The 27,764-nt window shown below is 38.8% G+C and overlaps 1 protein-coding gene across 2 annotated transcripts in view; it reads left to right on the plus strand.

Annotated features, from left to right (window-relative positions):
* The first annotated feature begins 16,626 nt into the window (after window positions 1-16,626).
* Zfh1 (Zn finger homeodomain 1) overlaps window positions 16,627-27,764 on the plus strand; it is a 35,356-nt gene continuing 24,218 nt past the window's right edge. Inside the window, exon 1 of one of the 2 annotated variants that reach the window (XM_077412466.1) lies at window positions 16,627-19,147. In XM_077412466.1, coding sequence (XP_077268592.1) covers window positions 19,114-19,147 — 34 coding nt within the window. In that variant the 5' untranslated portion in view covers window positions 16,627-19,113. Of the gene's footprint in view, window positions 19,148-24,052; window positions 24,078-27,764 lie in introns of those variants that run through there. The other variant, XM_077412467.1, reaches the window with a different exon arrangement.

Here is a 27,764-nt window from a genome sequence, read left to right on the forward strand (position 1 = left end):
CGCCACAGTATTCAGGTTCAGTTTCCACTTGACGACTTCAGTCTTCCAACATCCAACGAGATACATATGTGACGTTCTCGCGGAGACGAAAACAGAGGGAAAATCACGGAGACGGCGAAATACGTGCGGACGTTACAGACTCGGCATGTCAGTATTTAAACACGAGAAGGTAAGACCAGGGGAGAATGAAATCGGCGGTCCATTGTGCTCAGGTGTGAGGCGTGTGCGCGCGATGGTAGGATCTGCAGGGGCGACCAGGGCATCAGGGGGAAAGCGGGGCAGAGAGGGGCGAAACAGGGGTAGATTTGCACACGCGGCACGAGCCGCTCCAACAAAGGGATGGAACAGATTGGAAGCCATTCATTCACTCGCTCGCCCTGTCTTTTTCCCCTGTATTTGACCGAGAGAGCATCGACCACCCCCGTCTCACCCCCTCCCCCGCCCCCTCCCCGTTCTCGAATCGTAAAGTTTAACTCTCGGGATCACCCTCCTGCGGTACAGGTACAGTCAATCGCGTCACTAATTCTAAGTTTCATTAGGGAGTCTTTGTAATGCTGCGATGTAACGTACGGCAACCAACGGCGAGCGATGAAGTTCCCTGATACAGACAACTACAACTTGCGATGGCAATTTTTATCGCTATAGTGTATCGTTTATTTCTTTCGAAAAATTAATTTCGTTATAATTTGCAGATATAATGCATTATAACTTGATTTTTAACTTATACGTAAAAATCAAATCACAACTAAAACATGTAATTCGTAATACAAAATATTTCACGAATATTGAAGTAAAGATCGATATCGATACAATATCAATAAATAAATTCAGAATAAATTTTAATAATGTAAGTTCATGAAATACAGTATATTTTATGTTTTTGCAATATTGAAAATGCATTGCAATTGGTAGATACATTTCTTCTTACCTAAATAACGTTAAAAATTGAATTTATCGATATCACAGCGACTTTCAATCCTTTCACGAGGGAGATTCAAATCTTTTATAAGGGACCTGACATCAACTTCTTCACGAGCTAAAATGATAACGCAAAGATCCACCTGGTGAACGATACGAATGCTATTCCTCCAGTTATTGCTCGGCTCTCGTGCAAGCGGCTCGAGATTCAATAACGGCGAACGAGTGAGTACTAAAAGCCTTTTAACGTGACCGATTGTACGTATGGGGTACCTTCCCAGTCAGGGGGGTGAAGAACCCCGCAACCACCCTCGAGCCACGTTCCGCGCACCGTGCGAGTAGTTATACGTGCGCAGATTCGTATGTACTTATGCACCCCCGAAAAGAAGGACAAAGAGAAGGAGAGAGAGAGAGAGAGAGAGAGAAGAGAAGATGGGAAAAGGGACGTTCGGAGGGGTAGGTTATGTTCTTTCCGCCTGCGTGCTCCTCTATTCAAGTTATTGCATTACTGGCTTAGCTTTGCTACCCCATAGCCGCCCCTTTTCCCGTGCGCGGAACGGCGCGGCTACCCCATCATTCACATCCAATATCCACCGCGGCTGCATTTCGCAGTGCACACCTTCGCAGAATGCATAACCGCCGAATCCCTTTAAACTCCATCTCTCTTACACCGTCCGAATACCTGTCTGTGTGAGTGTTTTCGGATTAATGGCCGTCCGCTGTCTATAGATGAGTAATTGTCCCAGGCATTCGGAGCGCGACAGATTATTAAAGATAACACATTATTGTTAAAGACAATAAGCAGATTTGTCATCTATATGCTTCTATAGAAATGCTTAGCTTTGCACATTATATATATATATATATATATATATATATATTATATAATATATTAATAATATATATTATAATAATTTTATATATAGAGATAATAATAATAATTAAAATTTATTAAATCGTCCTCACTAAAAAGCAGGAATATATATAAAAAGATATATTATAGATACATATATTTTGTAATAATGAAATGTAATTGTGTTCCCATAAAAACTTCATTCTGTGTGTGTGTGAACGCGTGTTTATATTTAAAATAAAACTTAAAAACGATGGATTTTATATCCACTCTTACTATGCTTCGCGCAATAACACACGCGCACAATAATATTCACGTCTCGTTATCTGGAATATGTCAGGCGAATCATGCACCGTGAGGTACCCTCGTGGCACGATAAATCGTTGATTGGAAGCAGAAGAAAGGACGCTGACGCACATAGCAGAAATTGTGCGGTGCGCCCGTTGTCTCAAAGAGGCTTCGTCAAATCGACTCGGCGCAATTACGCCGATCTTATTAATACGTCAAACGACAAAAATCTACCAGTACTATAATTACCGATGCCGATTTAGCGTCATAATTAATTCGGTTGAAGTGGTATCCTATAATCGATTTAACAATATCTACTATACAAATAGCGATTGAAATTAATCCACTTTCCGATTCACAGAGCCTATTTTAAAATTGATTACATACTTTATATATATATACATATATATATAATCATTACTTTATAAATAAAAACAAAATTCATGAATATATAAAACTAAAAAAGAATTTATTTTCAAAATTAAACTCTACGAAATATTAAAAAAGCAAGTGCTCTTTTGTTGTGTAGGCATATAATTTGATGACAATTCACTAAGCAGAAAATCCAATCGAGCGACTTCCGTTTACAATACCTGCTATGACAAATTCGTCGCGATGATCGTTCCTCGAACAAAGCACCGGTGCAGTCGTCGCGTGTCGGCGGAATCGAAATTTATCGCGATACGTGTGCCCGCGATTCGTCACGTATTAACGAAAGACCTATATCCCGCGATGCCTGTCGCCCGCGATAAAACACGCCCTACGTCCACAATTCGTACGCGTATATCGCGACAGATTTATGGCTAACGGTTCGCACACGTGCGGTACTTTTCAATTAGTTCAAACTGCATTTGGCCTTCCGTACTGACGTTGCATAATTCCATAGTGACATGTCGACCCGTCAATTTTGCAAAACAAGCTTTTCCTCCCCCTCCCGCCCCCCTTCGTTTTACTCCCACAAGTTCTTCTTCTATCAAGAGAATAATATGCTCTAATGACATCGCGTTAATAATTGTATCTATGTATACGTTATTCGAAAATATTTATTCTACTATCTGCTTATATATGCGTAAGGTGTAATATGGAATCTTTCGATTCTCGCGTATATACACGGAAAGAATATCATTTCCTCCGCAGAGTGTACGTCGTGGGAACGACGATCGCCATCAGAGCGTTCAGCGGCGAATATATCGATGACTCACGTGCGCGAGATCTCCTGCCAGCACGTTTTTGCAGAATCGTTTCGCTAAGGGGCAGAAGGGGGTGTTGTTGGGAAACCATGGGTGCATGGCGTGGCGTATTCATGCCATGCGTACCTTTTCGATACCTTGAATGCGGCTCGTACCACGGTACTAGAAATTGGAGGTGAGCCCTCAGGCCGTTATCCATATGGCGCGTTGCGTCAGTAACCCATGGGTAAACTACTCCGATCTCCTGTAGATTTGGCTATAGGCATACAATCTGTCCACCTTTCATGTACCGCGACGAACCTGCCCTACTGTTACATCGTCACTAAATTTTACACAAGGTTCGAAAACAATAAAACGTCCTAAAATTTTAATGGGATGTTGGAAAAATGACACCATATATGGGATCGTTCCCATTCTAGTCGTTCCATGTGTGCATGTGGTCGGCACATTACTTATTTTTCTATATTTATACAAATATTATATTATATCAGAAGACAAACAAAAGATTAAATAAGATCAAACTCGCCCTCGAAATTATAATACACTCGTATTAATGCCAGATTTAATACAATTTTAAAACCAACAAGTAAAATATCCAACCAAAAACCTTCAAATATTTCATCGATTAATTGTCTCAATGTAAAAAGTAATAACGCCCAACAATCAGTTTCAAGATAAGTGTAACAAGCATAGAAATAATTTTTCAAACGTTATAACGTCACCTTTGTCAATCGTTAAAAAGTCATACGACTGTGCGATATCTCGCACCGTGTGGAGTTTATCTTTTTCGGAGGAGACGTCATCGCGCGAAAGGAAAAAGAAAGAGACGGTGAAAACGAGAACGCCAGGAACTCGTGTACCACACGAAACCGCCATAGTTCCAGTTAAAGTTAAAATTGTTCTCATCGCGCGACAAAAATCTCGACACAGGGTGACTTGTCGGAAGCTATTTCTGTTGATGATGGAAAAACGGAACACACGGTTTATTTTATAAGTATATATTTTTTTTAAATTGCGAATCAAATTTTTGTTAACATATGATCTTAATGTGAGGATTTTAATGTGATTTCGTTGTTTAGTATTGAATTCTATCTAATTAAATAAATTAATTTTTAATATGTAAAACGATATACATATATAAAAATCGTTGCAATATCATAGATTTGCAGAAAAATTATTAACGGAAAGAAACCAGACATTTTTTTTATTGTAAACATGAACACTACACAACGCAAAAAGACACATAATCATTTAGATATAATTAATCTATGACATATGTAATTTATATATTTTGAAAGAATAAAAATGTCTTGAAAAATATTTAAGATAAGTTAAGTGAGAGAGAGAAAGAGAGAGACTTCTACATAACATATGATATGTAACGTATAATAAATATATTGGATCACACACATCCTATAAAGTAATAATGCAGTTTTTTAGAGATATTTTTAAAATTATTTAAAAAAAAAATTTGACATCTTAATTTCATAATCCAAAATATATTTTTCATTATTATTTACAACTTCTTCCCATCTTAATCTTAATTTTTAATTTCCTGGCGAAAGGGAGTCTTTTGATTGTGTGAGGTAAAGAATAAATCAAACTCCCTTTTTTGTACCGCATGGCATTACTTATGAGATGACTCAATATATAGCATGTATGTGTCACGTAGAGAGAAAATTTGATAATACTACTTCGGATACTTCTCATATATTCGCCAGATAAGTCCAGTCAGTTATGCCCGCACACGATCGAAGAAAGTTAAGCATTAGGTATATAACGCGTTCCTCCCTCTCCCTCTCTATCTCGGGGTCAGGAGGCAAATATTTGTTACGATCCAGAAAGCGAGCGTGCGCGCGTATGGTGTTCGGATTTCTGTTTATCTTCTGAGTGTCCTCGTATAATGTGAGATATTGGCTTTGGACTACCGCGCTTATTTTCATAGCCACACGCTTCGCCGTAATGAGTAACGTGGCGCGTAATCTAAACCTACGGCAGATAAGGGAATGCAGAAAATCTGTGTGACTGATCCACGTGTTCTTTTGTCGTTGGGTTATTGGTGATAAAATTATAACAATGAGTAATAATGATTCTCATGACTTGGCATCGATCGTTAGAGCTCGAGTTTGATTATTTATACTGTTCGCTATATTAATGGAATATTATTCATTAAGAGAGAAGCAAAAACTTCTCTCTCAATACTTTGTTTCTTGCAAGGTATTCAACATCGAATTATGAGTGCGGCTTTATTCTCCAGCGTTTGCCGCGCGTTATTTTTAAGTAGAAACATACAAGAACTAAAGTTTAGATTTGTAACTTAACCCTTTACGCTTCATAGATTTTTACGTAATATTAAGTTTATTCCGTGCGTTTCACAGTGTTGTACTTCTTATATTTATTTATAGGTATATGTGTCAAGAATGGAACAACACATTACATCTTGTTGGTAATAATGTAGTATTTTTGTGTGTATTTATATAATCTGTAATTTTATTTGAATTTGGCACAATTTCATTGCTCATTGTTACTGCTAATAACTGAGTCAGCATATGAAATAAAACGCCAAAACTTTTGAAGTCGACCATCAGGTTGACAATTAGAGCAAGGATTAATTCTGGAGTAAAGAACATTCACTGATGCGTCCAAATTTGATTCATTGTTTGTAACCAACCTTGTTATAAATTTTGGAAAGTGAAGAATGTTTTGCTTGTATATTTCAACGCTAGTTTTTATAGCATATCTTTAACTGAAAATAATACTTTAACAAGATGCAAGATAGAGCACTGCATTTGTAATTTAAGGAAAATATTAGAATTATAGAAAAAGTAAAAAATTGAAGGCTTTATTTTCTATATAGATATCTCTCATAAATTATAAATACCTAACATCAGTTTGATAATGGTAAAGTAAAAAAACATTCGTGTTCTACCTGTGATTTCGTTTTCGAGAAAACCGAAAGCACGTGCAGCAGGATTTCAGAATCGATGGGAAAGAAAGAAAGGGCGTGGAATAGAAGGGTCATCACAATAATGAGAGCAAAAGAGAACGAGAATGTAACACAAGTGGCGCCCACATGGCGCGCAGTTGCTCAGAGATCAGGTTTTTGTTCGGTTTCGTTACTCTCGGGATTTTAGTATCGAGTCCGGCTGAGTTTTCTTCACTTTGGTGAGTCTGGTTAGTGAGAATTCTACTTTGCATTTCTATTCCCGACCCCACGCCGCCTATTTGCCTAGAACAAATTATCGAACGTCGAACTTTTTTACGTCCACTGTATATAGGTGACCGGAACCGAGAGCTAGGCTAAAGGTCGAAAGATATAGTGAAACTTGAACCGCCTCTCTCGAGAAAACGCAGGGGAGCGATAAAAGTCTCTGCAATGTATCGTGATCATCGACCGAAAGAAAGACGAGTGAATTTTCTTAGCAACAACCGCGTACAGAAGTAAAAAATATGAAGCAATAAAAAATTGTGCTATAAATTCCAAGATTACAGCTACATGGATTGTTTACGTTATATGTTTACGCGAACCTTTTTCATGTAGACAATGTAACCATTGTAAATTATTATAAATTGAATGATTGATTTCTTTGAGCTATTTTTTTGCGAACAGTCCTATACAAAAATAAAAAGTAGTTTTAAACTAGATTAGATTAGATGCTGCATTCCACACAATTTTAATTTATTTATTAACTATACAGTAACATAAAAGATGTATGATATAAAAATATTATTATAGAAATATTATTTATTGATCTCTACAAATTTTTTTAAATGACAAAAAGCAGTATTTAGCTCACAATTACAACGCACACAATATGCATAATGTCCATTTCTTAATTCTTTTCAAGTATAAAATCAAAATCTTTAAAACCATTGTTAATTTTTTATGATATCCTAAAAATTGTGCCCAAGTTAAGTAATAGCGTTGAAAATAAAATTGCAAACAAAATATATAAAACTTCGAAAAAATCCTTTTCACAGATTACTAATTATTTACATATATTATAACATGTTAAATAGTTTACATTGCATACATGTAGATGTAGATTATTATAATTTACGCGTAAATGCTCAACCTAAAAAAATAGTACTATGAGAATTAAACCAAAGTTCTGTGATAATGTAAATTTCTTCTTTGTATAGATCTGACCCTAACAATGTTAGTAAAATTATTTGTAAGTAGAAGGTGATTTTTTAATGTAAATGATATTTTAATTTCAATTTTAATCCTTTTTAATATGCTGAATATTTTTGACAAATGGGTCATGCGTGCGCGAAATCCTTAACTGCCTATGACACGCTTCAGTTTTTAACACTTTTGTTTACCATTTAAGGCCGGACGTGTAAATATGTCCATGGCTCGCTGCTCGACCAGTTCAGATTACGCGGATGCGGAAACTCCATATAATATTCACAATGTGTCATTTGCTGTGTGTGGACTTATTTACCTACTTGTTCTTACTTAACTCTTTCAGTTTAAAGCACTGTGCACTGTGTGAAAAGATTAAGTAAGAATAAATAAAATTAAGTAAAAACAAAATGTATATAAAAAAAATTAATTGTATAATATTATATATAAAATATATATAATATATTTTAATTATATATTATATATACTAATATATTAATTGTTCTTTGAATGTTTCGGAATCATTGCCCATATTTATCTTATCTAGCTATTTTTATCTTATCTTTTATTTTATCTTTGTAGTTTCATCATGTCTTACTTCTTAATCACCCCCCCCCCCGGCCCTTCACAACCTGAACAAAAGTGGTAAATCCCTAACAATATCAGTACATTTACATTCTGCCTCCCCCAATCCTGAAAAAAGTTGTAAGGCTGTGAAACCGCCAATATGTGAAACATGTATTCCCGAAATAATTACACAATTCTACATGATTTTTGCGGTCTAGAAAAGAAAAGTAATTTTCTATATAGTCAAATTTTGCAGACCTGTGTTATCATTCGTTTCATACTTTTTCACTCACAATTTTCAGCTTTCCAATTAACTTCTTATGTATGTATGTATGTACGTATGAAAGTACTTTATTTGCCCCTAAAGGGCCTTAAAGGGCGTTTTTAGAAAACGTACCCAAACCTTTACAACCTCCCAATTAACTTCTTATAAAATTAGCATCATACATGGAATAAGGATCTAGATCAAATCTGGAATCCACTAATTACGAATCACTCATATATTGCGCCACGCGTTACCCGTAAGTTTTTGAGTTATCAACAAATAAAAGAAGATAAGATTTTTAAAAATGAAAACCTTTACTTTTAACTTCAAAGACTGTAGGTATCTCTCTTTGAAATTCGACTTGTCGACTTAATCTTTTCAAAGATTGTATCTCATTTCAAAAGATAATTTAAAGATTAATTGCAAATGTAACTAATAATTGAAAATGTAAAACAAAAAATACTTTTTTTTTAATGAGACTATGATAACACAATAACTTTGTGAGTGTGAATGGTTATAGAGTGCAATATTAATAAATGTATTGTATTTTTTTTGTATTCAGAAAGACAAAAAACATTCTTTGTCAATAAAACAATAAAGCAAATTTCTTGTCGATAGTTCAATTTGTTTACTACATAAACACATTTCGTGAATATGTATATCCCTAAGATATACACACTTATTTTTCGTGTAGATACCACACTAAGGTTTGGAGGATCCCGCAACTTTTTTTATTATATAACTTTCGAAACAATCACCGTATTTTGACTTCTTTTTTCCCGATCGTAAATAAACTAAAAAAATACATACATGCATTTATTTAGAATTAGTCTAAAATCATAATAATGCGTATAAATGCCAATAAACATCGCGTGTGGTAAAATTGTATCATTTTCCCATGGTTTCGAACTTTATTTGGGGTCGCGGAGGCTACAAAGTGTATACCTAGAGATACAAAGGTAATCACACGTGTCTCGTAAACAATAAACCTTAAAAGAAACATGAGTATTTATCTACCTACCTCTACACTCCTAAGAATACTAAAAGATATAATCTTAGGACTGAGATATTATAAAGAGTTTATTTAACCTTTGGACGGAATCTTCAGCAAAAGTGGCGTCTCTTCTGTGAAACATTATTCTTTTTTTGTCTTCATTGATGACAATACACGAAGACGTGCGACACGTGTAATCGGCCAAAGGTATTGAAAGGAAGAAAGGGAAAAAAATGGAAACAAAGTAGGAAAAATCATATGACCGTATGATTAACACGAATAAGACATATGATGCCTTATCAAAGACAACAACGCAATACCTTGCGCGCAGTATATATAGTGCGCAGCGCGAGTGTATTTAGAGCTTAAAAGGACTTTAAACCGCATGCATTTTAAATCGTCGAAGAACTTTAAACCACAGTCGCGGAGCGACTCAGCTCCACGTGAAAAACACGGGAAGGTTGTTACACCTATCGCTGATTCACGGGACTATTGTCCCGTCTCGCGCGAGGAAAGAGAACGAAGAAGGAATGGAAAAAAAAAACAAGGGAGGAGAGACAGCGCCACGGAATCAGGGAGTTAGCGAAAAGGAAACAGGCGGACACAATGATGGACGGAACGGAGGAGCGACGGAGAGAGAGAGCGAGGGAGAGGGAGAAGACGAAGACGGGACGGAGACGAAGGAAAAGAAATACGCAGGAACGCGTATACGATCGTTCGTATCGTAGAGGTCCGTATAGCCATATAGGATACGGCGAAGATAAAGAAACACAGTTGCGAATCACGCTGCGGTGGCGCCTAATGGGCGGCAACAAAAAGGGACACAGAGTGGCCGCCGCGCGGCGCGGTAAGGGGAAGGGGGAGAAATTCCCCTCCACCCGTGCGGCACCGTGCGTCGAGGGGGAGAGATGCCACCCCACTTCGTGCCGCACCTACCGCTTCTCCACTCCACCATTCTCCTCCCAAAACAGCCCAGGCTCGGTGCGCTTCGAGCGCGCTCGGTGATCTCCGTCTGGACCGCTACGTGCCGGAGATCAGAGCAGTGCTGTAGCATCCGCGGGTACCCCCCCCCCCCGATGGACATACCGTAACGCCGGTATGATGCTCCGTTAATTATGATATCGGTATATCGCATTACTGCTGGTACCGACGCCGATATTAGCTAATCTGGTAACGGCTGTGACTAACTACGCTCTGTTGATATTAATATCAACTATTACTAATATAGTAACTACTAACTATACATAGCCGATATTAATCGTCAATAGTAAGATGATACCGAATAATATAATTATTTACCAGATACCATAATAATACTCGTGCTAAATCCAGACTGCGACCGCATATGATTTTACTTTTGCCGTACTATGTTGATGTTAATGTCGATTCAATTCTTGGTACACGAAGAACTTTAATGGATCTGTCAGTTAGAAATCGATCCAATGAAATAGTAAACCGTGATAACATATGTAGCTTTAAATTTTAGTAAATTAATTCGGGTAATATTATAATAGTTACATATGGATTAACAGCTGAAAGAAACATTTTAAAAACATTTGAAATTGTATTGTGAAAACCTTTAAAAATCACCTAATAAGAAAATCCTAAGATTTAACCCCTTCTTCTCCTTCTAGTGCTAGGAAGAAAATAAAAAAGGTTCAACGGGAGGTTTTAGAAGGAAATGTCCTTCACCCCCCTACATCAGAGACGGGTAAAGTACAATGTTGTTTGTATCAACCATCATCCGCTTGATTTTTCTGAATAGCAACCGAAGAAAGAAAACCACACTGACATGCCAAAGACATTAAATGATACAATAATAATATAGTTGCTTTCCATTTACACTCAAGTGATTTGAATCACCAGTTATGTGAATATTTTATACACGGGTAAGATAAGTCATTTTGTGTGTACTTACCTGCTTATTTTGGTGAAAAAGCTATCGCATAACAATACAGATTTGTAGCCTCACTTTTAATGTGAGTCTATATTAGATTCATTAAAGCACAAGGTCTCGATTGTGGATAAAAACTCAGTTGAATCTCACTTGTCAGCATGCAAAAGAACGTGCATTCAACTGAGTTATGACGTCACAAGTGAGAATTATCTGAGTTTTGATGTAAATGGAAAGCAACTAATGTATATAGCCTTTCAAACTGAGACCGAATTATTTTAGCCTCTCGGGAATAGTTTCTATACTATCGCTGTTTTCCCTTTCCTCTCTCTTTCTTTGTTTGTAAGTGTCACGATATATCGTGCGAGGGAATTTGTATGATCGCTTCTTGCTGCGTGGCGGAGGTGCACGATCGATCGCATCGCGGTTAAATCGCGCGTCCAGCCGATCGACCAGTCATCGGTGTTATTCATCAAGACGCCCTCGACGATGACGGGCGTCGTTAACAGAAAGGGGAAGATTAACATCGTACCAAGAAATTCAACACCTCGAGAGGAGCTTGATTAAATACGAGACGAGTCAAAGAGGAGGAGGAGGAGAAAGAAGCGAAGGAAAAGGCGGTTGAAGAGAAGTGCTAGGGAGGGAGAGGGAGGAGAAGACGCTATTGGCTCTAATTGCCAGTACTGGCCGAATAGAAGGCGATTTGCTCTCTCCTCGCTCGTCTGTGGGCTTTGCCACTCTGTATCGCGCGATCGCCGCTTTGCTCGATGCCTCTCGTTTAACATACCGACACAAAAAAATGTAGGCAAGAGGAAGTGTCATACATTTTCGTTCGGCCGTTGCCTGAGCCGTCCGCGCTTGTCGGCGCAGCGAATGCGCCTCGTTGATCTTTCGCAGGCCATCTTGCCCCGGAGCGATGGCTCCGCAACTGCCGATCGACGTGTACATACAGGCAGAAAACGCGGCACGATTGGCGCGATATTTGCGTCAGTGTAATCCGATGTTAAGAGAGAAGTTACAAGGTGGCTGAAAATATGAAAGTATATGAAATCATCAAAAATATGTAACTTTATTATAAATGACTCTAAATGACTATAAATGACTTTATTATGATACTCGCGTGTATTATTTTTTAAAGTTGTAGAAAGTTTGAATACACGTTGAAATATTTGAAGAAACATTTAAATGTCGCTGCTCGATGGATATTTAGGGAACAAACCATGAGAGAAATGGCAATTATTTTTTAAATGGAGATTTGACCGACTGTCGCAATAGAAAACTAACAGTTTGTTTATGCATTATATTGCCCTGTCTCGTAATCGTATATTACCTTCACCTTTACCGAAGCGTGTTAGGCTCCAGTGGTTCTCTTAATATTCATAACATTTTTATAATAATATGATAATTATTTAGAATTTTGAAAAGTTATTTATTAAGTTTCTTGGTATTATTATTATTTTTTATAATCAATTGATATACATATAGTTAAATAAACAAATTTTTTAAATAAAAAATAGATAAATGACTTTTCAACTGGGTTGCACAGTGCAGTGTATACATATAAACTTTATTCAAAATTTTCTGGTTGTAAAAATATATTCAGTAATACTCGGTAATAACTCAGTAATAGCTCAGTAAGTTAGAACCCCCAGGTGGAATATAAAACTTACAATGAATCATGACGTTGACCATCATGATTTTATTCAATAATAATAGCGTATGAACAGATTAGATCCCTGAAAGTTAAGATCTAAAATGGGCCCTGAAGATTTATAAGAGTCTCTTCTTTTTTCTAATCAATAATTTTCCAGAAACCCCAAAGCGGTGTTAAATTGTGAAGTCAATTTCACACACACCGAGTATTGGAATATTGGAATAATGTGTCAAACGTATATCATCCGAGGTGTATTAAGATTGCAACGCGTACGGAAAGATTTAATATTCGAGAAGAATCGGGATTCGATTTGTATGTCGGGAGTCGGGAAGGCACACATCGGTAAACAATGAAGAAGCTACGCAGCGCCGAGGAGCGATTAATTTGTAACATGTCTCGCGCGCGAGACGGCGGTTCAGCTCCGATTACGATCATTTGCCCGACGACGCCTGTTGTTTAACGATGCCGCTGGCTCTCGCCAGCTCTCGCCGCGCGCGGTGTGTGCGGTGCCCACTTCTCTCATTCTTTCTCCCTTTCTCTCGGACATTGTTCCGTGTGTGACGGTCCTCAGTTTTCATTCAGTAATTCGCCAGGCAGCTGCACACTAATAATAGTATAGCGGACAGTGCCGCTATACCACGTCGCCGCGTTCTCACTGCCTTCGACGTAACGACGGGAGGAAAACGAGCGGACGTGCTCGAGAAGATGAGAGAAGAGGAAGACAGTGGGAGCCGCGCCGCGCGAGCGAGGTGGGGCAGCGGAGTCGAGGGAGGGACGGAATCGCCACATTGATTCCGACCGCTGAATTTGGAAGAACCCGTGACGGCCGTGACTAAGAACTCGTGACTCGGTCTTACCAAGCGATTGATTAACTACAATTCGGTCGCGGGATGAGAGTACGACAGAGGCTCGCGATACGTATCTCGTTTTGTCCCGTGAATATTTTATCATAGATAATATACGTGATATCGCGAGTAACTCGATGTCACCTACAAAAATAGACACGATCCTTTATTTCGAGAACCTTTCCCGCATCATCATCGATCAGCAATGTGACGTTTAGAAGAGTGCGAGCACGATTTAAATCGGAAATGTAAATTGTAATCGTGTACGTTATTGAAAACATATAGATAAGGTCTCGGCAAAACATAACGTCCTCACCTATTGATAGATTCTTAAAATAAAAAATAATATCAAAATATATAAACGTTTTTATATTTCTAAAAAAATCTTACATATGATCGATCTAAGAATTTATTTCAAATCTTTTTATCTTTGAGAGATTTCTTTTTAAATATTAAATATGAAAACAAAATAGAATAATATACGAAGTAAGGGAAAACCCGACCTGAAGAGCGGGATAACACAAACAGAATGATAACAATTGATAAATATATATTTTTACAACCGGGAAATTCCGGACAAAGTCCGGACGTACACCAGACAACCTCGTTGTTCGTGGTTATATCCTGAAAAACATATGTCATTAATATTTGGTCCTTAACTGTTACTATTACCTCGAAAAGGAAGGAATAAGGATGAATTTTCGTAGATATGTGGGTCTACGCATTACACGCATCGAATAGGCGATTCCCGGTGTACTTACTTCGCGGACGTATCGCCTCTGCTCCACAGCGGTGAAAAGTCAAGGGAATTAAACGCAGATAACCGAACCTTATCGCGCGCGCTATTTCTGCTACTTCTCCGTTCTCACCGCATATAATTAACGTTCTGCGAGGTTCTGCGTTTAACTTCATTAAACGTACCACTGTTGTGTGCATATTTAGGAAAAATTATAACTTGCGTTTTATGATACAATACGATATAGATACATATTGCAAGATCTAGATTGGTGATTAGATTTAATTAATTTTTTAATTTAATAAATTGTATGTTTTTATTATGTAATATCGTTAAATTTCTAGATAATATAATAGATATTTATCAATTCTTAATAATTAAAATGTTCTGACCTATCGATTGAACTTTTTCTTAAAATTTAATTATTTATTTGCATATCTATACGGAAATTAAGTCTCTCTCAGGACTTAATTTTAAATTAGAGGAAGCTCGAAACTTTTTCTTTCATCTATAAACTCCATTCATCTAATTAGTATTCTTTTCAAAGAAATATTATTTTAACTATAAGAATAAGCACTCTGTCCTACTTGCTGAAGAAATATTCTTCATCTCTTCTTATAATTATCACTATTTTCATAACAATTTAACATTTTGCCGATCATAAAAGTGTGCTCGTAATTTTTCTTATCAACTTCAGCTCATATAGTACATGCAGGTACTCCATTTTAAAAATAGTATTATATCGTCGAAAGAAACACATACGTGTTAAATATTGAACAGTCGGTTCGAAACTTCGGTGTTAGACAGATTAAAAAGAAAGTAGTTCCTGCTCGCATTTATGAGCTTGCAGGTCAGACCATGTTATAATTATTTTCTTTACTTCTTTCGCCGTAATTCTTTACCTTATTTCGTTTACTATAATTCTTTTCCAAGATCTGCTAAGCGCACCATTTTCTCCGGAAACCAGTTTTCTTCCTCTATACGAGAACCAAGTTTCGAGAAAGGGAAAGAGGAGGTCCATTTCCATCATGCTTCGAAGGAAATGGCCATTAGGCCATACCATACGCCGTCTCCATAAATGTATAACGCGCGCGTATCCTTTCATTCGTCAGATAAAGAATGGAGCAACAACGTCCGCGTGCCAGCAAAAGCCGAAGATACTATGGCTTCCGGTTAATGAGCGCGTCGTGATAAGAACTGCCTTTTTGTCGATATACGAGAACTACAGAACCCTCCCCCCCCTCGTGAATCTGACCTCCTTGATTTATGATCGTTTCATTAAGACGTTTCATTATTTTATATTAATTGTGGGAGGTATTGTAAAACAACAATAAGGCAAATATATCGCAATAATAGTGAAGATACATTAAACTCAATTATATATTAAACTCTACTTGAATATATAATGAACAATCAGAGAGTTTATTTTCGGGGGAGTAATTTTATTCTAAAATGCTCACTATTGAACCAGAGAGAGCAATTTTAATATGTTTGCAGAATAAAAATAACTCCTTTTAGCTTTTAGACTTTAGCTGACATGTATTATTTATATGAAATACGATTCTTTTCGGGTAAGGAATATTTCAAAATATTCCATTTGTAATTTAATTCTTATTATTCAGCACATTTTCTTTTCATAGAGCTCGAATATAGAATTCTTATACGGACGTGAAAATACTTTTCAATTGTACTTAATTATACTTGTCTCAATATTCACTTTATATTTTACGTTGTATACACGTATTTACTTAATTTTATTTATAGTGCGGGAAAATAAGCGCGATTGTACAAGATAGCGCGCAACGAAAACGAACGGATTTCGTTATTCGGTTAAATATAGTGTAAGCATTCTTAAATGCGTCACGTAAATTAGACATTCTTAGAACGACCGAAAACGTTCTAAGCACTCAAACAATGTGGAGTACACGTCATAATGCTTTTTTTACGACCTTTCGCTCGTGCCGCTTGACCAATGGAGCTGTGGAGCTGTGGAGCTGTGGAGCGCGGGGCACGCGCGGGCAGTCGCTACGCTCCTGCGCCTTGATTGCGGCCGACGCACACGCCGACGTTGACGGAGGGGAACGCGACGCAGGTAGGGGATGTGGCGACGGCACGGCACGGCGGACAAACGGATATATAGCACACGCACGAATCGCTCGAGGATAACATCTCTCGCTGTCCCAGGTCCCAGGAGCGGCGGACAGCAGCGCGGCAGAGGGGGGGCCCGCGCGCGTCGGTGGTGGGCGACATGGGGCGAGCGAGGGGCGAGACGAGGGGACCGAGCGGCGGCACACCGTAGGCGGAGGATGCAGGGGAGCGATTTCATCGGCCGGTAGCTATACGAGGGGACCCTCGCGCGTGTAGGAAAGCGAGAGGAGTGGAGGGATATTCCAGCGTGTCCATCGTCGTTTATATCGCCGGAGGGGGCGAGAGGGAGAAAGGGAGATAGATAAAAGAGAGAGAGAGAAAGAGAGACCCGATCCCACGATGCCGGGAGAGGGGGCGGCTCGGCGAGCGTTGGAGGGGGAGAGGGTGGACGGCGAGCGGGCGACGGCGCGCGCGAGCGCGACGGAGATAGAGGGGGCGAGAAAGAGAAGAAGTATGGGGGCGGTGGCTGCTACGGCTACACGGCCGCCATCACCATCCGTGTCCCATCCTATAGTAAAACTCCAAAGCAGTCCCCGATCCGTCTCCGTGTGTGTTAGTTAGGGAATCGCGTTTTACCCGGTGCTTCTGGCTTCTCTACTCGGCGCGAGGCCGCTAGTAACGCACCGTAACCGTTTTCTGCCTCTGCCTCTCCGCCTTTTGTCGCCCTCTGCTCCGTTTTCTCTCTGCTATGTCTTGACACACCGTCCGCCCGTCGCCCGCCATCCTCCTCTCACCTCTCCTCTCTTTCGCTTTTCCCGTTTTCTCGCGTTCCTTCCACCGCGCGCTCTTTGACCCATCTCGCGTCCCCTTTTCTTCCCCTTCCCCCCGCCCCCCCGCTCTTACTCGCCGTGTGTGTCCGCGCGTGTATAGTCGCCCGCCGTCATTGTCCGTCTTCTCGCCCCGCGGGATCGCGATCGCGAGTGTGCTCCCCTTTTTTTTCCCTTTTTCTCCATATACGTCTCTCGGTGCGTGGCGCGAAGAGACGGTCGTCTCGTACGAAGAAGGTGTCGAAGGTGGAGGAGGAAGTGATGGAGTAGGGGAGGGGAGAAGGTAAAAGACGCGGAGATGGAGGAGGAGAAGAAAGAAGAAGCGATACAAGAGGAGTGATCGAGAAAGGAGCGTGCAACATTCTCGCGCGCGACATTCCCGCGAAATATACCCGGAGCACGGAGTATAGCCTCTCCCTTTTCTCTCCTTTTCTCTCCCTCTTTCCCTCTCTCTCTCTCTCTCTCTCTCTCTCTCTCTACCTTTCGTTTGTGTTTCTCGGTCCAGCTCACTCTCTTTCTCTCTCACCCTCTCTGCCTTTTCGGCTTTTCTCGCGAGACACCCGCGCGCCGCGAGTGAAATGATTATTTACAAAGCGTAGCTGCGGCCAGCCGCGTCTCAACTGGTCTCAACCGTCCACCGTCTTCGACAACGACCACGGAAAAGTCACGGGGCGGCGCGGCGAGGAAGACGCGAGGGAGAGAAGAGCCCAGCGAGGTGGAAGAATGACGTGCCGCGGAAACCGGCCAGGGCCAGGTCTCCACGTTCCAGCGGGAGTCGATTCGCGCGGATCACGGCTCACCTGAAATCCCCCGCGGGGAAAACTCGCCGAATATAAAGCGGAGACCCACGTCCCGCCCATCCGCCTATAGCTCTCTGTATAGTCTGTATATCCGCGTCTCTTCTTCTCGCGCCGCGCGAGTGTCTTCCGTGCGCGAGGAGGTGGCCGAAACGGAGCGAACGCGAACGGTCCCCGGTCCGGTCCAGGCGGAGGCACCCATCAGGCGCATATATCTTCGACAATTGAAATTCTCCGTCCCCTTCGAGAAGCGGCTCTCCTCTCGCGCACATAGCCTTCACCGTGGTTTCCTCCACGTTTCCGTGCCTCTCTCCCGCGCGCGCGCGCGCACGTCCTCCGCGACGCGCCGATCGAGCTCTACGATCGTCGTAACCGCGGGATCAAGCGCGATCAGCGGCAGTGACGCGCGTGTTTCCTCGATGTTTGTCGGTGGTGCGTGGTCGAGCGGTAGTGCGCCGTTCCTTCGCGCGGTCGTCGATCACGTCGCGTCGCGACGCCCAACGTCGTCGCCGGAGTCATCGTCTACGGAGTCTGCGACAGAGTAGCCGTGCCCGCGACGACGATGAGACGACCGATTCGTCCTGTCGGTCTGTGTCTCGAACCGCGATAGATCGCAACATCGCACGCGCACAGCCGCGCGGTGAGAGCGCGGTGATTAGAGCGGCCCGAAAGGTAGGATAGATGATCGGGTGACAAGGGAGCGCGATAAAACGGAGTGGATCCGCATGCGCGCGCGCGCGCGGGCCGCGACGAGGCTTCGCGACGAGGGCAGCGAGAGTTCAAGTTGAAAGTATATACGGCGGAGACCCGCGGAGACCTGACAAGAGGGAAGAGCGAGGAAAATTTGCTGCAGCGATGTCGATGCGCCGCTGTGCCTTGGAACGCCGATGGACAACGAACTCGTCGTCGTGAGGCGAAAACCGAGCTGACGCCTCCCCACGCCGGAAAACGGAACCTGGCCGCGACGTCGAGGAGCCGAAGCCGGAGCTGGAGGAGGAGGAGGAGGTGGAGGAAGAGGAGGAAGAGGAGCCGCCGGACGTAACCCTCGAGGCACCGGCTCCCGCGAATATGAGCATGACTCTCGTCCGAAATTCGTTCAAAGGTAAGCCCCGAATACGAACGTTGCTTGACTCAACAGACTCGGAGTTTTCTTCTAATATAGAAAAAAAAGCCGATAAAAATTGGAAAAATATGGAGTAATTACGGAATACGGATTTGCCGTGGCAAGTGTTGTTGGACACCTTTCGTCAAAATAAAATTATTTGTTTTTTTTTTATTTACTGCTTTGATTCTTTTGTCTTGTCAAACATTACTCTGTCACGTAATTAGAAGTCGCACTGCAATATTGACGAGTGTATTATATATATCCATTTGAGAAGATTTATGTTTTAGATGTTTATTATACCTATAGATGACAGTTATTTTCTATATGCATCTCTTAACTAACAACAAGTTTACTTTAACAAACATATCGAAAAGAAATATATATATATGATTTGTAGAGAGCTTTAGTTTTTTTAATATTTATTGAATATTAAATGAAACGAAATCTGGATTCTTTAAACGGGTTATTATAAATTTCATAATTTTTCACTAACATTCTTTAACTCTTCAATTGAACTTCTTATAAAACCGAGGCACACATGGAATGACAATCAGGATTTAATATGGAATTTGTCAATTATGAATTGACTGCTCTCTACACACACACACACACACACACACACACACACACACACACACACACACACACACACACACACACACACACACACACACACACACACACACACACACACACACACACACACACACACACACACACACACACACAAAGAGAGCATCGCCCTTTTTATTAATTTTTAATATTAAATAATTAATCTTTAAATATTGGAACTCTATTAAAGTTCATTTAAAATAGTATAAAAGATATGTTTGCGATCCTAAAGCTTAATTTCTCAGTAGCTTTTAAATTTTAATTTAACCTGCTTATGGCCAGGCAAGCGAATTGAGCATGGCATATGGGAGTGTCATTTTTTTGGGAGCGCTTAACGCCGCGTATGTTGTACACAATGAGATTACGATATATTTTTTTTAATATTATAATTCCGAAATACACAAAATCGCGAATCATTGAACTATGCAGCATTATCGATGCAATTATGATCCGCGATTCTTTTATGTATTCCGAAATTCTTCGAAAGAAAGTATCTGAATCACCTAGTAACACCGAGCGTACATTGACATGTGTCTTGCGATTCTTGGTCTCTTCTTCACTTCTTGACTAATTTGAGAGATCAAATTTAATATTTCTTTTAAAAATTTAACAAATATTTTAAACAAATAAGTATAATCATTGCGTAAAGATATATATGTATATTATAAGCAATATTTTTAAATTCATAATAATATTAGACAATTAATTTAGATATAAACATAGCAGAAAATACAATTTTTAGAAAAAATACGAATACTTATTTAGTTTGTTTTAAATAATTTTTTAGTTTGAATATTGATAGTCTTTCTTGCTTTCAAAGTATATATCAAAATTAATCTATTCTTTGTAATTAATAATAGGATGGGCTAAGCAAACTTAAAAAAAATTAGCAAACAAATTCTGCTCATTTAAATACTCTTTTGTGTTGAAATTCGTAATCTTTTATAGAATAATAAGTAAACAATTTACGATAAAAACAGAATACACTATTAAATTATTCAGAATATATTATCCATTTTACACCTTTATATGGTATATAGGGCGTTGTTTTTTAAATATTGCATATTGCATGGAGAGACGTAAAAACGTATTCGATAAATGTGACGTATCGTGTTAACGAGAATAATCAATTTTTTAAAGTCTTATTTTGCGACTTGGTCATCAACCTCAAGTCAATCAGAAAGCCCGTGGATCTAAATGAACTCTGAAGTATATGAAAGTCTAAAACTCTAAACGAAACGTGTCAAAGTCAGTCAAAGACACCTGCTCGTACACAGAATTCGATTTTCGCGTTGGCGCGGATGCATAACTTCATCATCTGGTTTTCGACTCGATGAATCTCGGAAAATTCGCAGAACGCGTGCCGCTGCACGTGCGCGACCTATATCGCCTGCGTGATATAAGGCGGCATTTAATGGACGAGGCAGAGCATCTGCGATTGACTCCACTGTCGACTGTCGACTGTCCATCGTCTCCTGTTTCACGAAAATCGATACCGGGCCCAGCATCGTTCCTATTAGATAATAACTCCTATATAAGGAAGTCATTTTATCACGTGATCGTTCTTGTTTCTCACAAATTTCACACAATTAAAGTAGAAATTAAACCAGATAACAGTTCTTAATAAATAAAAATAAAATTACCTTAGATTATTATCTTTGATATACTCTTTTTGATTTTAAAATTTATTCTACTTTTTTCAACACAGTGACTCACGAAACTGATTAAATCGTACCATTGTTACGAAAGATATATCTGTAGCAAAATTATAGATATTTGTCTATTCATGCTATATTGATATTAAAAAACCGTTTCGCCGATCACCTCCTTCCAATCAATTATAAATAATTGTATAGTATATTTAATCAGTTTCATGAGTCATATTTTATACATGAAATTATGAATACACTAAAAACATGCCGAGTTACATAGGTAGCAAGGAAAAGTGAGAAGATATATGAGCCATTATTGTTTTAGACTTTGACATAAGAAAATTTATTACGATTTGATTTGTTTATTTTGACGGATTGGATTATATTATATATATACGTTATTACATGAAGTGTTCCAAAAATTATAAGCCAAATTGAAATACAGAATTCGATATTGTCGACAGTTGTGTGTATATAATACGGTTTTTTTTTTAATTCCTAGATTGACTCATATTTGTGACATAGTCCAATTTATTACCATTCCTTTCGCCTTGTACAAATGCATAGAAGATGCAAGATCCACCTTGGCCGATTTACCCATTAATGAGTCTTATTATTCTCGCGATATACGCATCATCAGTTTTAGACCTTGATAAGCCCATCACCACTCATCATTCGTAAGTACGATTAGTCGCGTACCACTGATTGTGCAGAAAAAAAAGATACCGATTCCACGCCATTGAACGCTATAAAAAAATGCTGATATTTCTCACACATTGATATGTACATACAAAATATAAACAATTTAGATAATTTATAGAGAACCGCTGATAAAAGTGAAGAAATTATAAGTGAGGTAATAATTAAATTTATAAATCGCATTTTCTACTCTTATTTCTTGCCGACATGATCTTCAATTATAATTTAATAAAAGCGTAAATCAGAATCTCCAGTATTTAATTTGTTAATTTTGCTCCAAACTAATTAATTTTGAATTTTAATTTTACTTGCAAATATACTACGAGTCGTTTTAATAAAATTGTTTAAAAATATATTTACAATCCAAAAGTTTTCTAAATTTAAAGAAATATACGAATATATATACAAACAAAGGCCGACATCTTATTTCTTGAAAAGATTCTTCTCGTACGAAAAACTGTTCTTTTCTTAAAGAAATCTTTAGTTTCTGTCTCTATAGTGATAACAAAGTTGCAAATTACTGTTAAGTGATTTCTCAAATGGCTTGAGATTGTAGGAAGTTTCTAATATTCTTTACTGTATTTCAATCAGAAAATTCAATTAATCGTTTAATATATATCGTTACCTTTTACTCTGTTAAAAGAATTTTATTTTCTAACAAAGGCTGCTTCATTTTCTTTAAAGCTCTATATCTTTTGTAGAAAGAAGCGTAAAATGCAATTTTCAAAATGGCTATAGAAATTGCAACTAAAAGAGAAACCTGATATTCCTCCGGAGAAATTCTGAAGGAAACTGGAAATTAAAAATATGTTTATGGTCAAATTAGATTCGATCTTAATCCAATACTTTTCATTGTGTAAACAAATTCTTGTTTTTATAATTCAAGAACTATTTTTAGTTTTATTTGCAGTCTTTATTTGAAAGTAAATCTGATTGGACTGACTATAAAATTTAAATGGTAACTGTGGAAGAAAGACACATGCTTATAATCTGGGTAAGAAAGATGCATTTAAAGTTTCTGTAATATTGATTACATTGTGTAATACTTATTATATTATTGTTTCTATATCATTTATAATGTATGTACAATATTTATTATATTTTATGTGATATAATGTAACATTTCCAAAGAATGTGATTTTTATAATATATATATATAATATATATATATATATATATATATATATATAAATAACGTTACATACGGAAAGTTCGTTTAATTGCCCCTTCATGCGTTTGAATAGGTTGCCTGATGGGAAGGGAGGGGAGATTCGAGACCCTTTAAAGTCCTCCTGCTGCGAGAAACAAACAGATATAACAAACAAAGAGAAATAATAACAAAGAGGTGTAGAAAAACACCTATATGTATATATTTCCTAGACGATTCGAATTTCGACGATCGTGTCGATCTCGATCACCGAAGAGCGGCGCGAGGCACGTAACCCGAAACTCGCGGAAAGCCAAAAATCAACTCGGCGTCGTCGGCGTGCTCCCCGCGCGGCGCAGCAAACGCGAGTGGAGCCCAGTCTGATATGGCGCGCGGGCGCGGATGTGTGACCGCGGTGATTACACGCACCGAGTCAGGTAGCAACGAAGTCGTGCCTTGTACGAAAATATTTAACTATTCCTAATATTGGCGCACGAAAACGCCGGTTTTTATTTTCGTCTCTACGGCTACAATAGCCAAACAAAAGTTGCGCGTGTATATAATAAGAAAAGCATATATGTATACGTCGTTTCTGTGACCGTGCCTCACGCGGCTAAGTTTAGACAGTTTTCCGTAGACCGTTTTGTGTTAAAAAATGCATTAAACGTAGCGAAATTTCCAATTAAATACGTAGGCATGGTGCCTATAACATTTCTGAGATATATACATATATATATACTAAAGCAAAGAACTAACGAGAGGGAACTATCTTTAAAAGAAGAAGAAGAAGAATAATATGAAGAAGCAATGCAAATAGGTAATAATAGTTATATTTATTTCTCAAAAATAAGTTATTAAAGTTCAATAGATTAAAACCGAAGGGAACTAAATAGGGCTAGTGAACCAAGCTAAGTGTTATTGCTAAATTAAAATTGTCTGTGAATAAGTAATACTGCCTATATGACATTTTTCTGCAAATGGCTTCGATTATTCCGTATCATCATTTTGCAGGATTTGGGCTAACAAGTTTTTTGATCACATATTAATTACAGATGCATGAGTTTCAATGTTCCTTTCAAGAAGTTACATATGTATGTTTCATTTTTGGCACAGTATATATTTTGTCTCTCCTGAAAACTTAATTAATTGTCACACATAGATTGACGGTATTATTTATTCAGTGATGATAGTATCTTCTAATAATAAATCTCACCAATTAATATAATGTCAAACGTTTCGACTTGCTATGAGTCATCTTGAATACGCAGACAAAGAATAACTCGAAACATGAGTCGTGGGTGATTGAACTTTTTCTTTTCTTTTTTTTTTTTACCGAAACGCGTCCACCTTTTTACCTAAATATCCACAAGATATAGGTATACATATGAAATTTCTCTTTCGGTTTGGAATTAACCGTTTTTAGTTTCCAGTTTCTACTCACAATGCAATTTGACACTGCAGGTGTCTTGGGGAATGACGACACACAGTTCTAACTTTATTTCTCGAGACTTAATTAGCTTTTCCAACAAAATTGCTCTTTACCACATCAACAAGAAAATTATAAGCGTTGCACATATATCTCAAATTCCGTTCGTATTTACGTAATTAATAACGTCTTATATATATACGTTTCGAATTACCGCTGTTATTCTTTGTCCGCACACTGGAGATGCAGGTCGAAATGTTTGACATTATATATTGGTGATACTTATATTTAGAGGACAATACATGTATGTTTAGCAATAACAACAACTTTTGGTTCACTAGCCCAATTTACTCACTTCGATATTTATTTCTATTATGTTTCGTATTTCGAAATAAAAGTGTTTGTGCGATATTACGAAGATAATTACTAAGAATTAAAACTGATGTTATAAATTCACGGAGTTTAATTTTTGCATGCTGGAAACAGCTTTAAGTCTCATTGATGGGCTGCCATTGTTTCGATTTTATATAGAGATTATTTTCGCATGTTTATTATAACAACGAAAAATACAGTAAAATTTTGCACCGATCAAAATCAAGACAGAAGCGATAATTAACAAAGGAGCAATTAATCAGAGATAGCTGTCACATTCTGTGAAAAGTGCGATTGAACAGATTTCTTTGACATTAGGGCATTATATACTTTACCGGCGCGTCTCTCAAAGGGAGAAGGCCGGAATTCGATGCTGTTTATGCAGCGCGTGCATCCACGTGCACGAGCGAGGAAGCGCATTGTTCTCGTGGAAAGATATATAATGTTCACCCCGCGCTTCAGAGCGGGATGAATGAACCAGGCCTGGATATATCTGTATTTTTTTTGCGGCCTCTTGTACTCTTTTATCAATATATCGTATTGGTTCAATTCTTTCTATTTATTGCGCGTGAACAAACGCCATTTTAATTCCATATTTTTAACAAAAAAAACATCCTCTTTTTAAAAGAAAGTGACAAGCAACGCGAATTTTCACTGTGTGCATTTTATTTCTTTCGCGAAAAAGAAAGTGAGACGTTTAATAATTTTCATTTTTAAAATCCAGAAATTTTAACATTGTACTTCTTTGCTTCGGAAACAGTATGAGCTTTTTGACACGGTCTACGTAAGATAATACGACTCACGCGACTCCGAACAGATAAAATCGTGCCAGTCATTTATCCGAGTTCAATTTTTCTCAGTAATTGAGAAACGCGTCAATATTTCTCTCGCATGGATAACGATTTTCTGATCGTGTTCGTATTATGTTTACGATTAAGGAGCAGTGTAAACTGTTTTACCTATTTTCATAATATGCGTCTGTTTTCTATAGCAATAACTCGTTATCATCGGGCATTACAAAGACGTTTGCATTAATCCCAGATAGCACATACGTCCTCCAGGTTATTATCAGTATAATACACTCAGGACGTCCTGAGGACGACTTGTGCTATCTGAGATGCGTTAATAGATCATTAATAGATCGTTAATATCACAGGATACTAATAATTTCCGAATTAATAACGAATGAAAAAGAAGATCCTTTCGTAAAGAGAGACTACAGATAAAGGCGAATATTGTATATAGAGATAACAAAATTATATCTCTCACTTAATTGTAACTTAATTTAATTGTAATTTAATAAGGAAAAATATCCACAGTCCCCATAAATATATATTCTTTTAAATTATACATATACACACACACATACATAAAATGCTGGTCGTGTCATGCAAGTGTTCGCACATTGCAATTTATTTGAAAACTTTATATTGCGCATGATCATAGAGCAGTATACGTAATAAAGATTATTTCGTCAACATAATTCAAGCGATTTTCACGCACATTTTCGAATAAAACGCACGTAAATAGAAATATGTCTCTTTAGATATGTAGCGAGGTTGTGCGATGCGTGTATGTGTGCTGTTAGCTGTTGCGATTGCTGCTGCTAGCTCCAATGATTTTACTAGCATATATGTGCCAAATCGACTCTTGGTGAGAGCCCAGCCGATTGGCATTAGAGACAACAACGGGACGATAGAATTCTAATTTTTTTTAAGCTTCTTCGTCAAGATAATGTATATGCAAGTTATGAAACGTAATATAATACTCGAATGACGATCATTCTCATAAGTGAAGGAAAAACGGAATTCTCTGCGTCTGTCGTTAAAATCAAGGGCGCGATTTGCGGCGCGCCTCGGTATACGCGTATAATCGTATAATCTCCCGCAAGACACGTGGCTCATTCTCGAACCCCCGCGCCATCTTGGCTTCTTCTCCTTCATCGATGTTATGATAGTGGGCCGGGATCTCGCGTTCGGGCGATATTTTATTCCCTTCGTTCCACACGCGCACGCACATCCAGGACCGGTGCCCGCGTGTATGTCGGTGGTTGCTCAATAATTTTGATTGGTAGGACAAGCGCGCGGATTACCGCGCCGCACACCGCGCCGCGCGTTTATGGGAGCGCGTCGAAGTATGGTTTTAACGTTCTGGAAGATGGCGGCGGCCGCCCGCGCCCTATAGCAAGGCTCAATGACCTCTCCGAGAAATCGTTTACTTAGCACCGTGTCGTAGTCGGCAGCGACGCACACGCGACCCAGGGACCTCGTTCGTTCGCCCATCCATATCTTCGGCGCCGTGCGAACGCGCCTTTACGGCTTAATCCACGTTGCCGGATGACGTAAGCGCGCGCGCGCGCGCGCGTCTCTATCCTCCCCGGCTCTTTAAGGCCCTGCCCACCGATCGTCTTTTTTATCGGCATTCCGTAGATATGGGCGGTCGTCAGAAAACCGGCTTCCATACTAGCCATCATAGAACCCATACAGAATTGTCTTCTTTATTTAATTATCTAAAACGATTGTTGAACTTTTTACAGCAATTACATATTACTACATTATTATTTTATAAATTTACTAGCATATATGCCCCGCGGCTTCGCTCGCGACCTCATATGCATGGCTCTCATATACGCGTAGCTTTTGCTATTTTGCTATTTAGTCTCTACTCAGAAAGAATAAATACCGGGTCAAAAAATAACATCACAGG

The sequence above is a fragment of the Temnothorax americanus genome, unplaced genomic scaffold (genome assembly GCF_048541705.1).
Source record: "Temnothorax americanus isolate GAGA-0224 unplaced genomic scaffold, ASM4854170v1 Scaffold30, whole genome shotgun sequence".
NCBI classification, from domain to species: domain Eukaryota; kingdom Metazoa; phylum Arthropoda; class Insecta; order Hymenoptera; family Formicidae; genus Temnothorax; species Temnothorax americanus.